This window comes from Diorhabda carinulata, chromosome 2 (assembly GCF_026250575.1).
Source record: "Diorhabda carinulata isolate Delta chromosome 2, icDioCari1.1, whole genome shotgun sequence".
Classification (NCBI taxonomy): Eukaryota; Metazoa; Arthropoda; class Insecta; order Coleoptera; family Chrysomelidae; genus Diorhabda; species Diorhabda carinulata.
Window position 1 is genome coordinate 18,164,612 of NC_079461.1, and position 18,178 is coordinate 18,182,789.

Consider the following 18,178-nt stretch of genomic DNA (forward strand, 5'->3'; position numbering starts at 1 on the left):
ATCCTAGTTAACTGGGATATTATATAATAATACTACTATACTACTACTACTACGATACTATACTATACTACTACTACTACTACGATACTATAATACTACTACTACGATACTATACAACTACTACTACTATAATAATAATAATAATAACTGGGACTATTTCCACATTATCGCTGTGCCACATCTGTTTAATCCGCGTATTTGGCCAGTTTCTCCTGGTGTTTGTTGAGAACGTTATGAGTGTTCGGTATAGCTACATCGACAAGAAGAACTGAATTGACTCTTCTATTAACCACCACGATGTCAGGTCTGTTATTCGTCACCTGTCTATCGGTGATAATGGACCTATCGTAGAAGAGTCTGAAATTGTCATTCTCGAGCACCTTCTGCGACTGGTACTTGTAATACATGGTATACGTATTGGTGAAGACCGAACTTGTTGGCCAGTTTCTGGTGGATTATGTTGCACACTTGGTTATGACGGTGTAGATAGTCGGTATTAGCTAACACACTACAAGCAGATGTTATATGTTGGATGGTCTCTGATGTTTGTTGGCACTTTCTGCATGTGTCAGATTGAGTGTTCGGATCCTTAATAATATTTTTCTTGTAGTTACTGGTTTTAATAACTTGATCCTGAATAGCCATCATGAAGCCTTAAGTCTCTGGAAAGAGATTGCTATCTGTTTGAAGCCTCCTTTTCAACATGCGGTTGGTTGAAATCATGATGATGTCTACCATGTAGTGCCTTTCGTGACCACTGTTCCAGCTTCTCGGGGTCCAATACTATATTTAAGTCAGATTCTGGCGATGCGAGGTTGAGAGGTGAATAATTCTTATCCGCTTTGGATATAATCAGGCGCAGAGTTGAGACTTCCGATTTAATACGAAAGAATTCACGTAGTTTCATTGGTAGTGCAGGTTAGGAAGGTTAATCAAGCCTCTTCCACCCTCATTTCGGGGTAATGTTGTTCTAATAGTGGATGACTTCGGGTGGTGGTTGTTGTTCTTCGTCATCATTGTTCGTGTCAACCTCTGAATACCCCCTAGCTCTGTTTTCGTCCACCTCAGGATTCCAAAAGTGTACGTTAAAACAGGTATGGCATAGTTGTTGATTGGCTGGACTAAGTTGCCTGCATTTAATTCGGATTGCATAAGTGACTTCGCTGTTTTGGTGTATTGATCCTGGATTCTAGCTTTTACCTGCTGTGGTGCAGCAGCTTAGCCTGTTGAAATCCTAAGTATTGTACGATATCTCCGTTGGGAAGTTGCACATCTCCGTTCATGATAATACCTTTCTCGATATGTAGAGTCTTGCACTTAGACAGTCCAAACTCCATGTGTTATATCAAGAAGGTGATTGATGTGATGCTTATTTGCTGCATATAGCTTGATATCGTCCATATAGAGATCGTACATTTGGTGTCTCTGTTCGCTTTAATGTTGAATCCGTACTTTGTATCATTGAGCATGGTAGATAGGGGATTCATTACAAGGCAGAACCACAACGGACTCAGTGAGTCACCCTGGTATATTCCCCTACAAATGGGTATTTCATCAGTTCTGAGGGAATTTGGACCGATTTCAAGTTGTAGGTTCGTTCCCCTTTTCCTCATCGTTGTTGGAAGGAAGCTTAAAATAGTTCTGTGTACTTTGTAAATCCGCAAATCATCCACAAGCCAGGAGTATTCTATCAAACGCTTTCTTATAGTCCACGAAAGCAGTGTGTATATTCCGGTGATCTTTCTGTGCTTGCCGAAGTATCACAGAGTCCATGATAAGCTGTTCTTTGCATCCTTGATGATCTCTTCTGCAACCTTTCTGTTCCTCTGCTAGGATGTTATTTTCCTCGACGTGCCTATAAATTCTGTTAGTGATTCAAGCTGTAAGTATTTTATATAAAGTGGGTAGGTACTGAGTGGGGTCATCCGTCTGAGTGCTAGAAACGTTGGAATACCTTCTGGGTTATGTAGCAGGTGAGAAAATTGCTTCGCTAATTCCCTGTGTACGCTCGGGAAGTTCTTATACCAGAAATTTTGGATATTATCAACTCCTGATGCTTTCCGGTTGTTAGTATTTTGGATTACGTCAGTGATTTCTTTCAGTGTGAAATCATCAAACTGCATAGGAGCAATATTTAATCGCATCGATCAAATGATTATTATTATGCGAAAAACTTATGCACTACTCAACTTAGAGCCGGTATTATTTACCTAGCCCGGATACAAAGTATCAAAACGATTAGGCTGGTGGTATAACAAAGAAGACCCGAACTTTTTCTCACCCCAAAATATGATATAAGTACTCGAATAATTCCATTTTCTGTTCTGCTTATTTCTAAAAGACTATTCGAAAATATTCACTATAGAAAATAAACAATTTTTAACAACAATCGATTTATTTTCTAGATATCTCCAAGCTTACGAAACTAGCAATTCAAATTCTATCATTATATTCAATGAATTACTATTCTCACTATATTCACCATAATTACCCTTCACAAATAACTTTAAGGAATTCATGTCACTTCTACACATAAAAATTGAATATACACCCCCCCAATCTCTTACCGGTAATTCTTTAATAGAAACAGCACACTCAACCCTAGCCGAAAAATTAAGAATTCTAAGAATAAATCAAAAGAAACTATTACTAACTGAATTATACCATTTTTGGCGATATTTATCAAAAATAAATAATAAAGAGAACCGAACAACTAAATAAAACAAATCTCGAACAAAAATATGAAATACCGAAAACAGATGTAATTTATTTAGATACTGAACCACGAAATAAAATTAAACTAAAATATAAGAAAGTAATAGTGGACAGAAAAAAATCAAACGAGTTAGTTTATCAAAAATGTGGAAAGACAAACATAAAAATACTAAATTTTTCCAGGTTATTCACGAAGACTTCAAGTTTAACACGTTCACTGCAAACTACGAGATAACTCGTAGATTGCTTTCTATTCTAGGACGCCAACTACGATAATCCAGTCAAATAAGACTTTGAAGGTTACAAAAATTCCCCTAGTGCAAAAAATTTTATTATTGGTGAAAGTTTGCAAAAATAGGTTTTTTGCGTTTTCCAGCTAAATGGTGAGTTTTACAGCATAAATAGTTCAAACAGAAATTGTAGATTATCCGATTCTCTACAAAAAATGTATTCACATTTTTTTCCATAAGTATTGTCATTTCCGTGATATCGTGTTTGAAAGAATTGAAAAAAAGAGTTGGAGAAGAAAAAAGCACTGCAGACCGACGTAAGATTTTTAGTCACTGCCGAAGCTAAATATCATAACGATTGCTACAATTTTTTTTTTAAAAGGACCACTGGAGTAAGGTCGGTTGTCCTCAAAATGAAGCTACAAATATTGCGTCGAGAGAAATATTTAAGTATATTAAAAATAACGATGATTGTCAATTCACATTAGACGAAATGAAAAGTATTTGTAAAAAATCAACTATAGATAACAGAACCATTAAAATGCGACTGAAGTTGGAGTATGGTGATAAAATTATTATTACACGAGAATCAGGATCATTAACAATTCGTATGTTTTATTGATAGTCACTATGATATTTTAAATCAAGCTTGGTACGAAAAAAAAAAACAAAATAATTGTTCCAAATTATTTTTTCATTTATATATTATGTAATTTACACAGCTTTCATCATTTTCAATACTGAATTTGAATTCAATAGGATCACAATAGGTCGTGGAAAAGGCCTACCGGGAAACCACGTTAAAAAGAAGCGCCAAGCACACCACCTTATAAATGGTGTGGAAACGTGTGCATTATGCAATATTTTATTCGTAATATTATTGCGAATAAAATATTTTTTTTCAAATCTTTCAATAGCTGCATCACGGTAATGGCAATATTTATGAAAAAAAGTGTGAATACATTTTTTGTAGAGAATCGAATGATCTACAATTTTTGTTTGAACTATTTTTGCTTTAAAACTCATCGTTTAACTGAAAAACACGAAGAGCCTATTTTTCACCATCAATAACATTTTATGTACAAGGGTGATTGATGGGGACTTTTCACAATTCATTTATAATAGTATTCTGAACATTCATACCAATTTTTAGCTCTATGAGAATTTTTGTAACCTTACTTCTATTTTAAGGACTAATTTGACTGGACTCTGAGTTATTTCGTCCGGTGTTTACTTGCCACAAAAATGTTATCAAAAAAGGTACAAATAATATAATTATAAAAATCAGTTCAAATTTACGAAATAAAATATTTTGTTTCTGGAACTTCTTGAAACAATCCACACAAAGGTTTTTTTCGGTTGGTGGTAAACTCTTTAAATAATGAAGCTCTTGCAATTTCATTTTTTTCAAAACTGGTTGAATCTCTTCTCCAATCAACGCGACGATGAATTTTTCTTTGAACTTGATCAGTTTTATTTTAGAAGTTACTTTTTAAAAAATTTTGTGAGCATATATATATATATATATATATATATATATATATATATATATATATATATATATATATATATATATATATATATATATATATATATATATATAATATGTAAGGAAACCTTTTTAGGCCATCTAATGGCCTAAAATGGAGAATGGTACAGCTTCAATTTTGATGCCCTTATCACAGTTTTCCAGTGCCTCTATAAATATTTGCTCTGAGTACAAGTTGGACACCAACGACTAACTTCCCTATCAATACCTATGTCTAATTTGGTTCTTATTCTGGAATGAATAATTCTTGAGAATACTTTCTGGAGTTTGCTTTTTTGGGTTGTAAATGTAGATATTAATCAGTCGGATGGTTTAACATGATATTCAGATTGTTCTCATTGACAACTTTTATAAATTCAACCGGTATTTCTTCGCATCCTGTTGCTTTTCCATCCTTTGTTCGTTCTAGGGCTTTTATTACCATTATCTCGGATCCATCCAGATCAAGAGTGTTCATTATATGACGATCATCAGTAAACAAATTTTTGATGTACCATATACCCAACTGTTCTTCCTTGCCTATAATGATCTTGTTGTTTTCGTCGACCAACTTTCCAACCAGTCTTTTCCTGTCAGTATAGGTAAACTCTTTGACTGTTTTATTTACGTCGAAGCTGCTATGTCTCCGTTCCAGCTCTTCTATCTCCTAACATTTTTCTCTTAACAATTTTTCTTTAGCCTCTTCTATCTTTCTGTTGGCTGTTCTATCTATCTCTTTACAACGCTCGGGGCTGTTCTCATTTTCTCTTCTTTCCTCGAATAGATGTAATATTTCGTCTGTCATCCAGTCATTCTTTTTCTTCTGTTCGAAGTGGCAAATTTCTCCTTTTTGATCTATTCCGTATAGAGTTACGTAAATAAATCCAATCCTTTTCAATATCACTGGTGGTAGATGTTACTGCCAGACTATTATCAGTGTTTTACATAAGTTAAGCTTTTATTTTAGAGTTTCTGAGCTGACCCTTATCTAATTTTATTTTTTATTTTAGTCGGAGCCGTAGCTCAGCTAGGACGTGATCAAACTTTATATCAGCTCCTGGATATATTATAGCCGCTATTATTGCATCACGGAATCGATTGTTTATTTTTATAAAGTCTATCTGGTTGTATTCCGTTCTGTCATGTAGTGCCTTCCAAATGTATAACCTTCTCTATGGTAGCTGAAACCAGTCAAACTTTCCAACTTTAATTTGTTTTGCTCTGCTTTGCCTCTTCCTATTTTGGCATCGAAGTCTCCCATTATAATAGTTACGTCTTGTTTTTTCGAATTTTTTGTTATGTCGTCTAATTGTTCATAAAAATCTTCAACTTCTTCATCAGTGTCCTCAGCATATACCTGAATGATATTCAAATCCAAAGAGCGCGAATTTATTTGAATCAACATGCATCGTTCTGAGTACGGTATGAGTTTTCTGATTTTATTACTTATTTGGACAGCTACTCCATGTTCCCCAGCAATTCTATTTTGAGTCTCTTCATTTTGTTGATAGCGTTGTTTAGTTTTCCAGACTGATAAAGTGTTCTAGCGTTCGATCTAGCCATATTGATGGTATTTCTTTCAATGTTCATTTCCAGCCGCATATTTTCGGCAAAAGGCCTGGTATCCACCGTTGCGTGGCCGGTCGCTGATTTAAAATCGTCTAGCCCGGGAACTCGACGACGCCGGTCGCTAGCTGCTAGATAGTTTTACTAGGGATGCCTACTCAGGTCTTTAGCACGGTGGTTTCCTGTTGCTTTCCGTGTCCTTATGCTGTTGAGTGCTATCGGTTCGTCCACCTTTGGGCACGATTTCTCGATCTCAGGAGAAGAAAGTGCCTTTACCTCCCCGCAGCCGTCCATTTTGGTTCAGACGCTGCTAGTTGTGGACTATCTTAGCTTCACATCTATCTCTTCGATGTTGATTTACTTTCAGAAAATATTAATAATGTTTGCCCGACCAAATAAAGTAATTAAATAAGGTTTAGTAAATGGCCTCGCTACAGTAATGAAATATATTTCAGGAAATCTTGATCAAAACGACTTAAACAATGTTGAAAAAACATTTGAAAAGGTTAATTTAAACGAAAATAAATTAATGACTGAAATTTCGAAGTTACATAAGTTTGCAAGACAGAACATTTTATTGAGACCAATATCATTTACTAATCAAGAAATTTTCAATTATTCACATAGTTACTATCCATTCTTATAATGAAATCGCCTTACTAGAAAAACTTTAGACATTAGTCTTAAAGTACCTATATTAGCCGATAAATTACTTCATATTTCCATTATCATCCCTATTCCTAGTAGAAGAAATAATATCCTTCTACCCCCGTACACATTCACATTAATTTCCAAGGGATCAAGGAAATGGACAAACGAAAAAGAAAACCTATTCGTTCTGATTTCGCGGAAAAGAACCCCACGAAGGCACCTGTAATTTAGAAGACCTTTCACTGCAACTACGCTCAAGTAAAAAACGATTTTTCACTTGTCACCTAACTAACTAATGGAAATACTATAATTTGTTCGAAGAAAATAAAAAACATTAATGAAGATTGCAAACTTAAATTTCAAAATGCAACATCAACGATTGCATTTACTCATTTCAAAAACATACCTGGAGAGGATCAAATAAAACATTCACTCAAGAATGGCCCAGTCTCAAAGAAACCATAGAAATCCATCATAAAATTGATATCAAGAATCTACACTTAGTAGATCCAACCCCAGTTTCAAGTTTCAAAATCTTAATCAAAATTGTTACCCATAAAAGTTCATCAAAGTCATTCAGGAATAATTTTTTTATTATATAAATTTTAATAATTTTACTGTGTTTATATTTTTATAGGAAATATTTAGGTAAAACCGAAAATTCGAAAAAGCTACAGGGTGAATCAATAAAACTACCCCAATCCATATTGAAGCTGAAGCTACGAGGTCGTACCTTCAACGAAGAGCCTTTCCTCTTCGTTGAAAGCGATGACGTAATCATGAAATATTATTATTAGTAGTGCTAACAAAACAGATCTCATTTTTCTATGTTATCAGCAGACATTGTAGATATCGTAAGTCAATAGATAAGTTGGGATTTTAGCTAATATCCCAGGATAATAGGCAGTTGGCTGATGGCGCGCCACGCATGCCTATTCTCTCGGAATATTAGCTAAATGCCGGACAATAGATTATTCGTCGAAAAATGACAAAGCGTTCATCTATTTTCCTGGGACTTAAGGTAAAATTCAGATAAAAGAATATATATTGAAAAAGGCCAAACATTTATCTGCTGTCCTATACTTCTAGCGAAAAGGCCAATACCGAAGCCAATTTCAATGTTTGTTTTTATTTTTGAGTTCATACTGAGGTTCGCACTGGCACTTCCTTGACCTTCAGTATTTTCCTCTTTCTCTCTCTCTTTCTCATTGTCTGCAGATTCATCAATCGTGCTGTCGCTTATGTCGAACATACAGTGTCTTATCCAGTTCTGTATATTATTAGTCAGTTTAGTCGATACGTGAACTTGAGAAGTCTTTAGAATAGAGATCATTGTTGATCGTGAAAATTTTGAAAAGGAACTGAAAGAATTGTTTAATAGTCAGAAAGATAATCGCGGTATATGGGATAAAGAACAATTAGACAAAGTAATGCAAATTTTACTCGCTGGTCCTCCAGACAGAGAAGATGGACCCAAAACTTACAATACTTACTATCATTATGTGAATAGGTATGAAATATTGCAAATCGAAAATGAATGTCACGTAATCGTAAAAAGAAACAAACAGTTGTTATTTATTGTTTACCTGTAGAAGATTATTATGAGTAAATTTTAGAAGCTCATACTCAGACTGGTCATGGAGGACGAGATAAGATCATTTAGAATCTAAATATAGAATATCGATTGCCGCACTCAAAATTTTTCCTGGTTATTATGAAATTTGTAGTAGAAAGTCAACGTTAAGGAAAGGTATAGTGGTTCAGCCGATTTCGTCGCAGGGATTCAACAGTCAAGGACAAGTCGACCTCATAGATTTTCAGTCCAGTGATGATGACCACGATCATGCGACAAAATTTTTGCAGTTGAGGCCACTCAAGTCGAATCATGCAGTTAATGTCGCTGAAGAGTTATAAAAAAATTTTTTCACGTTGGGAGCGCCTGCTATACATGCTTAATAAGTATATGAGACCCATGATAGGTGCCCCACCAGGCAAGTCTTATTATGTGTTGCAGCCCTTCATAGCCTTCAAATAAAATATTCTTCTGAAAGGAACGTAACCTAAATTTACTCGCATTGGACATTAGCATTATGTGTTGTGATGCATTATAATTTGTTTTATATTGTTGACCTTTCTAAACTTGAAGCTCTTGTGCTAATAGAGGGTACCATTTATTCATGGACAATTATTACAATAACGTAAAACTTGCAAATAGACTTCTGCAAAACCAAACTCATGTGACTGGAACATTGCGCTCTAATATAAGAGGCAATCCAACATTGATCGTAAGAAAGAAATTGGGTCGGGGAGAGAACATTTAGAAGCGCGATGTAATTGTTCTCACAACGAGTCATCACCCAGTATTTGTTGAATATAACAAATTTATGTCAGGAATAGATGGATCCGACTAAATGATTTCATATTATTCGTCTCCTCGAAAATCGATATTCTGGTACAAGAAGGTAATTTTTCACTTTTTGGACATATCAGTTTGAAGCAGCTATTTCATTTTCAAGAGACTAACTAATAATAATAAGTTGCAGTTTATAACTTTCAGAGAATCATTAATAAAATCTTTGTTAGAAATTGATAACAATCTCAAAGATGCTCGTCATTTAGTAAAGTTTACACCAGTTCATGACAGAGCAACAGATCATTGGCGGCCCCCTAATGTACAGCTTGACACTCAACATTACCTGGAACATATACCACGACCAGATAATTATAAACGAAAGTCCTATTTTCTGCACTGCAAAGAGACGAATCCAAGATGCAAGATATGCCAAAGTAAACCTGCTCTGTGTAGTTCCATGTTTCGAAAATTGGCATCTAAGTATAAATAACTAATTACAAAATTGTTGGAAGTATTATAATCAATAAAGGAATTTTAATCGTTTAGTCCGTTCGTTTTTATCTATAACTGCAATAACCGCTGCGTCCCACCCCAAACAAAAGGCTTGTTCCGGGGGACAAGACGGCAAAAACAGTCTACATATCTTTTTAATTCTTTTTATTTGTGCAAGCAATATGTTATGCCTCAAAACATGTAGTAAAAATACTTTAAAACGTAAGTGATAAGATGGGGCCGGTTTACAGAATACGAGTGTCCATCAAGATGTTAAAAAATTCTTGAAACAAACCATTCTTTGTAATCACCAACTGTTCAGTATCATTTAGGTTGAAATAAAATCTTTTGAAAAAGTAAATCCTGACTTTTGAAATTTAACTCGCGTAAACTTAAATATCGTCTAATTTCATGCTACATACGATGGTGTGTCGGAAATTTTAAACCGGAAAAAATACTGTTAGAAGCATCTATAACCGGTTAGCATTTGTTTCAAATTCAAATCAGTTCAATTCGGCATGTGTTCTTATTATCCATAAATTTATGTTAGGTATCCACCCTTTAGAGCATTTATATTTATCTTGTTTGCCACGCATTCATGGTTCGTTCCCTCTCTGCCTTTAAATGTCGTTATTTCCCTCTACACCGAGGTCTTTCATGAGCCTGCAGGACAAAAGGTACTATGCATGCCAATACATTAACAGTTTCAGTTGATACAGTCCTAAACGTACTGCACACACGAATTGCCATCGCTCTTTGTATTTTAAGGTACATATTTAAGAATTTCTGCACTAATTAGTCTTCGTATATTTGATGAAGAACCTCCTGATTTGACATAAGTCGGTGTAGAGCTATAGCTGATGTCTTAGCTCTATTGCTTATTTCTATTACGTGTTTTCTCATTTTCTATCAGCGAGGAGTATGCCTTAAGTTGTTTTTTCATAAGCCATCTAGCAATCCTTTGTATGGTAATATTTATTGGTACCACCAACATTATCTCTGATCTCTCCATAGTAACCACCACAATATAATCTGCATATCCCACGAGGTAAACAATCTTTTTGGCATATTTATACGGAAAATGTAGTCATGATATACATTTCAAAGTGTAGGCACAAGCACGGATCCCTGAGGAAACCCACACGTAACATCCATAATCTGTTGATCTCCAATTATAAGCTTCCTATCTGATAAATAGTTTGACAGCATCCGAATTAGATAATAGGGTATTTTTCGTACTGCCAGGGTGCAGATTTGAGCGCACTCTTGATGTCCAGTATGTTTAGTAGACATAGTTTTCTTTCTCTTTCTCCACGCGAAATTTTTTGCTGTTTTGACCACCTCCACTACCTTCGCACAATATGCTTTTCAGAAGTTGCTCCAGGAACTTTTTCTGTATATCCTCTTTTCTTTTTTCTAGAAGCACTAGTCTGCCTTTCTTTTAAATGCTCGGAAACTCTTCTACTTGTATCTATCTCTATCATTACTACTAGATATACTTCGGGTGTGGTTTTCCTAACAAACTGAATTATTCCTGCGGAGATCAAGTCTGATCCTAGGCTAAAAAACCAAACAAAATTTCAATGTCAAAATATTTTATTACTCAACATATTATCCTATTGATTGGATACATTTATTACAGCGAACCTGCAACGTCTCTAGACCTTTAAAAAAAATGTTTTTTCTTGCTCTGCAAACCAGACCTCCACAGCTTTTATTACCTTCTGGTTGGAAGAAAATTTACGACCTTTTAAACTTTTTTTCAATTGAGGAAAGAGATGATATTCGGACGGAGCCAAACCTGGTGAATAAGTGGGTGTTCTAGTAAATCACGAATTTTTGCACGGCAACATGAGATTTGTGTGCAAGGGCGTTGTCCTGTAAAAACAAAACACATTTGGATAGCTTTCCGCATCTTTTCTCTTTAATTTTTTCTCGTAGAGTGGTCAGTAATTTCGAATAATAATTTCCAGTTATTGTTCTACCCTTATCCAAAAAATCAATCATGATTACTCCATGGCAATGGAGTAATCATGCAGCAGATTTTTGGACAAAGAAACTTCTTAGGTCTTGGTGAACCAGAGTGTCGCCATTCCATCGATTGTTGCTTTGTTTCTGAATCGAAGAAATGTACTCAAGTCTAATACATAGTAACAATTCGGTTCGGTTCGTATGAAATATTTAGTGCTTCAGATATCCGTTTTAGCCTAATTCGACGGTCTGATAAAATCATGTCATGAACTGCATCGAAATTTTTTGGGGCTGGCACAGAAACTGGCCTCCCCGATCGGTCATCATCTTCAATGGAAAATTCACTTCTTTTGAAGCTTGCAGTCCAATTTTTCACGGTTGCATACGAAGGACATTAATCACCAAGGGTATTAAGCATACCTTCGTAAATCTGCTTACCTCTTAACCCTTTTAAATACAGGTACTTGATGATGGCTCGATAATCCAATTTTTCGATTTTCACAATTTGCGTAACTCTCGTTTACTTTTTTGACGTTAAACTTTACACTGACACTTCTAATAAGTTATTGTTCGTTGCTATGGTAACGCAATATTTTGTTTATGCATGGAACCAGATGTACGCTAACTAATAACTTGGCAGCCTCTCTCATCACAGTTTCCTGTGGTATTGACTTCGTTGGTTTCAAGTGGAAAGCTTTAGTTTCTTTTCTATATCGTCTTCCCCAAATATCTGCCACAACGTATTCTAGAGCCTCCTTCTAATTTTGCTTTTTGTTTTTTTTATTAAGTAAATTCCTCTTTTATTTGTATCCACTTTTCATCAGTTCTTTATTCCTTGCTGTTCTGCTTCTATTTATGCGGTTCATAGTCCAATTTTCCATCAAACACTTCAGCAATATGAGTATTTTACCAGTACACCGACGTCCTATTAGTGCAAATTTATATTTAAAAGCTTTACCTCATGTATTATTGACAATTTTAATAAAGGTTTTTGCTGTTAAATCATTAATACTTAAACCATATAGTTTTTCCTTCATTTTTCTATGAAATTCAATGGTTGTTCCACTTTCATCCTATCTGTGCAATATTTGTTTTAGTTTTATTGATTATTTTATAAAGTTGTGATTAGATAAATTCTCTTCTCCTGACACTCTTCAGTTCAGCACCTTCTTGCGATTCAAGTGGCTGTCAGAGTTAAATCAATATATGAGGCAGCTTTATGTAGTATTTTCGTTATTAAGGACAATGAGTTCTAGTTCGGTAGTCCATTGGAATAACATTTCTTCCCTCTTATCACCTTAAGAAGGTCCCCAGGCAGCACTTTTAATATTAAAATTTCTTCCTATTAGACATTTTTGAAAGTGGAAGCATTTTTTTTTCTACAGAGATATATTATACGAATCTAGTGATGTTACATAGCAACCAAACACCACCAATTCCTGCAGCTATTGCAACATCCACGTTACTGTCTATATACCAACCAATATCTTTAGCAACACTTCTAGTTGGTTCAGTTACCAGGAACACGTCTGTACTATGTGCCATTCTAGCTTGTATTAGTAGATCATGCGCGGTACGTCTACGACTAAGATTTATTTGTAGAAACTTGATGTATTTTTGGCCTAAAATTTTGCTTTTGGTTATATCTGCTAGGGATCACTCAGGGACCAAAAAAATCAATCCACACAAACTGCTCAAGAGACAGAAAAGACCAAAGAGTCAAAAGAGAGATTGTTTTACCAACTTCCTGCTATTAAGAATTTTCCATAAATTTCCCTCTACTAACTTTCTCATATGTCAAGTGAACCATGGATATTTACAAAATCACAAATTTCACAAATACAGTCACAAAACCAGTCCCCATATCCAGTTTAACTATAAAGTTACACACTAAATTCTGTATTTATGTATATGTATAGATAACACACCAAAATTATAAAAAGGGGTGAAAATGCCTTAGAGTCCAGTCATGTGAAGAAAATGGACTTTGACTCTAATTTACAGGTGATCAGAGGGGAGGTATTTGCTAGTATGAAAGAAAAAAAGCTTGCCTTTGTTAATGTAATATGGACTTAATCTGGTTATAATTTTATTGTAGTGTAGGAACAGAATGGTGACATAAAAGAAGCCACCTGCACTTATCCCAGGGGTATAAAATTGCGGCGTTGGCACTTTTTGGGCAATACAATATATCTGTAACAGATAAAGCGTGGGCATGGAAGGCACTACCTAAACCGAAGGTTGGGCCAGTGAAATCTGCAGAAGAGCTTCACCCACCAAAGCCCTATATACCTCTTGAAGGTGGGGTACCAGAGCATCAATCAACAGATTGAAGGAAGGGCTGCGCAGCTTTGGAAATACTGTTGGTTTTACCTGGCTAATGAACGAGGAATCAATAAATTTGCTGGAAAATGGATTTTCGGTAATTGAAGAAATAATTTCTTCCAAGGACTTTTTGGAGGCCACAGATAAACAGACTGTTCAAAGAAAAATGCGCTGTTGATGATCAGCTATTAAAGTAAATATCTGTCACCCCTACTGGCCAGGTGTCAAATGAAAAATGGTACCTTGCAAGAAAATTTAGATTAACTGCTAGCAGCTTCGGTGCTATTATTGCAGCATGCAGGAGAAACAGATTCTCAGTGAGTTTGTCCAATACACTCTTAGGTGAGTAATAAATCAAATTTATTACTTGTTTAGTCATAGATATTATCAATAATTTGCTTATTGAGCCTGTAAGATTGATTTTTCAAAAAGTAGTCTTTTCAAAAAAGGTATGTTATGTAGCATTTCTTTACTTTAGTTTAATTTGACCTACATTTTTTATTATAATCAATTCATAATTTATCCAGGTGAATACAATTTGGATGGTATCAAAGCAATCCAGTGGGATAGAACTCATGAAATAGATGCTCTAGATAATTTGAAGCAGATGTATAATTTAAATGTTCAGCCAACTGGAGTACGGCTTACAAATTCAGGACTTCTTGGTGCTAGCCCTGATGGAATAATTGATGAAGAAGCCATTGTAGAAGTGAAATGCCCATATTCTTTCAGAAATGATAAGTTGTCTGAAAAATTGAGGAATTTTAATAAATATATAGATTTTTTTTATTTTTTTATGACGATGAGGGTAACTTGATCTTAAGTACAAGTAACAATTATCACCAAATTCAAGGAGTTTTATATATTTTGAAAAAGAAAAAATGTTACTTATGTATTTATACCTTGAAGGAAACAGTTCTAAATATATTTCTATATAGAAATTTCTATATACAACAATACTTACCAAAGTTGTTAGACAATTAAATAAAAATTTTTGACATGTAATTTTAGGTTATTCTACAGTGTTGGCAGATAGAGTATACAGTTGGAAAAATCTTTACTATTAATTTTATACCTAAAAGCCACTCTATACAAATTTTTGTTCAGGAAATTATGTTTTTTAATATAAATGTACAATGCCATTTTGTCAATAAAGATTTTTTAAACAAATTGTATTTGTTTACTTCATGAAAATTGTGGTTGGATTCACAGGCTTTTATTAAATTAGAAAATCAGTATTATTATTACTTTTAACAATAATTGTATTATATCAAGTCATTTATAAATTAAGTAAAATCTAAATATACATTTTTTAAATAAAAATTTCTAAACTTTTTACAAAAAAAGTTGATGAAGGAAATATATTGCTACAATAAAAAATATTTAAAATTCAAAAATATAATGTCTTACTTTGGCTCAAATTCGTATGGTTAATCAATTTCGTTCACATTAAACAGCATAACCTACAGTATAGATTCTACTAATAATACTCCTCAACTTCTCTAATTGGGGGATATTGTGTTTGTGAGGGCTGTACACAGTTGAAAGATAATTGAAATTTGTGATCATCATCAATCAACCACCTGCTGCATCAAAAAGTAATTCTCAGCATCTTGAAATGAAGATGGACTCAGGAGTGTAGCATCAAGTTTAATCTGAGTCACTTCATGATCTCGTTTTGAAAACCCTGGCAGTAGTTTAATTGAAGATCCTAGTAGTGTCTCACTTGAAGGACTTGGTAGTAGGTCGGTCACAAGGTTTTTTACAGTTCGCTTTCTAAAAAAAGTGGTTTATTAGACTAATGGACTTTCTGCAACAAAATGCATACCTTTTTTCTGGTGATTTTATATTAAACTTCTTCTGAATATTGAAATTAAATAGTTGGCCCATTCTTTTTTTCTTTATTTAAAAAGTGACAATCGCACACTTGCAAATTCACTTGGATCTCTATATTTTCTTCTGCAAATAAATAAATTTAAAACATAAATCTTTGAAGAGTGAATGTTATAATTCTTTGATCTTATGAGAGAAATCCATCTGTTCCTCTCGGTCTTGTGTTTTGGGAACCGAAAAAGTCTGGAACAAAGCACATACCCTTTCCTAGATATTATAAACCTAAAAATTAATTTATTTATACTCGAAAACTCATGACTATTAGTAGATGACAGAGATTAACAACAAAAATAAAATAGACATAACCTCAACAAGTTTTAAAGCAGAATTAATATGTTAAATTAACTCACCTGGTGAAAAACTAATGAAAACATCTTAAATAGTACGTTTCTTCAACAATATATTCAACTGAAAAGTCTTATTTTATCACATAAACCATGAAAACACTAAAAGAAAAATTGCTTATGGGCACATACCATTATCAACGAAATTGTTTGGAGTCGCTATAAGCTCCGCCCATCTCTGTGACGTCGAGACTTAGGCTGTCTATTGAAATTTAATGTTATCCATAAATTAACCAATCAATATAAAAAATCATTCACTATTTATTATTTTCTAACCTATAAAAATTCGACGTGATTCATTATCTAATCAATTAAAAATTAATAAAAATCCCTTTAGTAACCAGAATTAATATTTCAATTAATCAATATTTCTAACGTCAATTTGAATATTGAATTGTGAAACCTATGAATTTAAAATTCTTACAAAAATTAATACAATTCAAAACCACCGAAAATCCTAATTAATTATTGTAAGTGAAAGTTTTATTATTTTTATACATTTATACATATTTCTTATATTGTAATTGATCATAATTTCAGTCCCAGACGATGAATATATAAGTATTCGAAAGCTCTCTTATAAATTATTAAAAAAAAACTAGCTCTAAAACAGAAGAGACCCAAAATCAAGAACATTTAGGAACGTGGCAATGAAACACCAATATATTTGCTTAGCTTTCGAAATACTTATGCATTCATCGTCTGGAAAATAATTAATTGAGATTTGTGGAGTATAAACTCTTGTAAAGATTTTTAAATTCATAGGATTCAAAACTCAATAATCAAAGTGTTGTTGATAGAAATATTGATTAATTGAGATATTCCAATAACAAAACCATGCATTAAACAAGCACAACACAAAACAAAAGACATTGGCAGCTTTGATTGGGTCTAGGCCCTAATGTTTGATGGTAATCAGTCCGGTAAGAAAAAGCAGTGAACTCAACTATTCAACTGCGAGAAAATGCATTAGATCTACACCAAACCATATCTCTTTGTATGCATATATAACCATATTATTTTCTAAGTTTTGGGAACTTATTTATTTCTATTATCAAGACTAGTACCTAAATGAAATATGTCACAGAGTCGCATTCAAATTAATAACATACATATTTTATAATATTTAGAATTAACATTGAAATTACACAATGTGTTTTATATTACTACAAAGAATGATAAATATCTATTGGTATTTGAATTCAAAGAATATCTATAACACGTACTGTTGAGAGGAATAATGTGAAATGAGAACAATTAAAAAGTGAATACAAACAAGACAATAGAAGACTTGTATTTTGAATTGGAGGATGCTTGAAAATTATTTGTACATACCCACACGCAAATATGCTGAATAATTCCTTTTTTCGGATGATTGAAATGTAAACATAGAGATGTCTTTGGGGAAATTTTGTAAAAACTTTCATTGAACAAGTTATGTCAGGCTAATGAATTGAAGATACAAATTACTTAATACACATATATACTGGGTAAATGATTCATATTCATAAAATTAAAGCCGTAAACTTGATCCTAAATTATTTTATGAACAATAATTAATTTTTCAGATAAAAATTCTTGTTTTTGATGTTTAATCAGGTTTAATAAAATTAACAACAAAAATTCACAAGAATCTAGGAGAAAGTTTCTCTTTACATCGAAACAAATTTTACAACTCTCTGCCCTCTATTGGAGTTTTACTATACTACCTGCATCAATATTACTTATTTTTTTTAAAAGAGTTTTACAAAAGTGGAAAATTAATAAGATTTGAAAAAGCAGACAACACGCTTTCATAGCATGCAAAACTAAAAAGCGAGAAAACAATATACTTAAATTAAATAAAAAAAAGCTTTTGAAGCACATCAAACTTAAAAATTGAAAATATTCTTTGAAATAAGCTTAAAAGAAAGACGAATAAAAATACTAGTAATATTATTATAAAAATTAACTATTTATTTTTCGCTTTCCAGTTTTTTTCCACTTTTCAGCTCGTTTATTATCAAAAATAATTTTTTTTCAAGTTCTAGCTATTACTATTGTAAATTTCCAACTGAGGATGCAGTGATGTAAAACTCTCCTTAAAAAACATAATAAAATTCAATGTTGA

General features: G+C 33.4%; 2 protein-coding genes across 2 annotated transcripts in view; one reads left to right on the forward strand and one right to left on the reverse strand.

Annotated features, from left to right (window-relative positions):
* LOC130903099 (synaptic vesicular amine transporter) overlaps positions 1 to 18,178 on the reverse strand; it is a 163,372-nt gene that overhangs the window by 125,810 nt on the left and 19,384 nt on the right. The gene's annotated exons all lie outside the window — the stretch shown is intronic.
* On the forward strand, positions 6,847 to 14,588 carry LOC130903845 (uncharacterized; the record flags this gene model as incomplete). The annotated part of the gene is made up of 4 exons (XM_057816190.1): positions 6,847 to 6,912; positions 8,049 to 8,234; positions 14,053 to 14,148; positions 14,310 to 14,588. Coding segments are annotated over exons 1-4 (627 nt in total), but the record flags the coding sequence as incomplete, so codon positions are not given.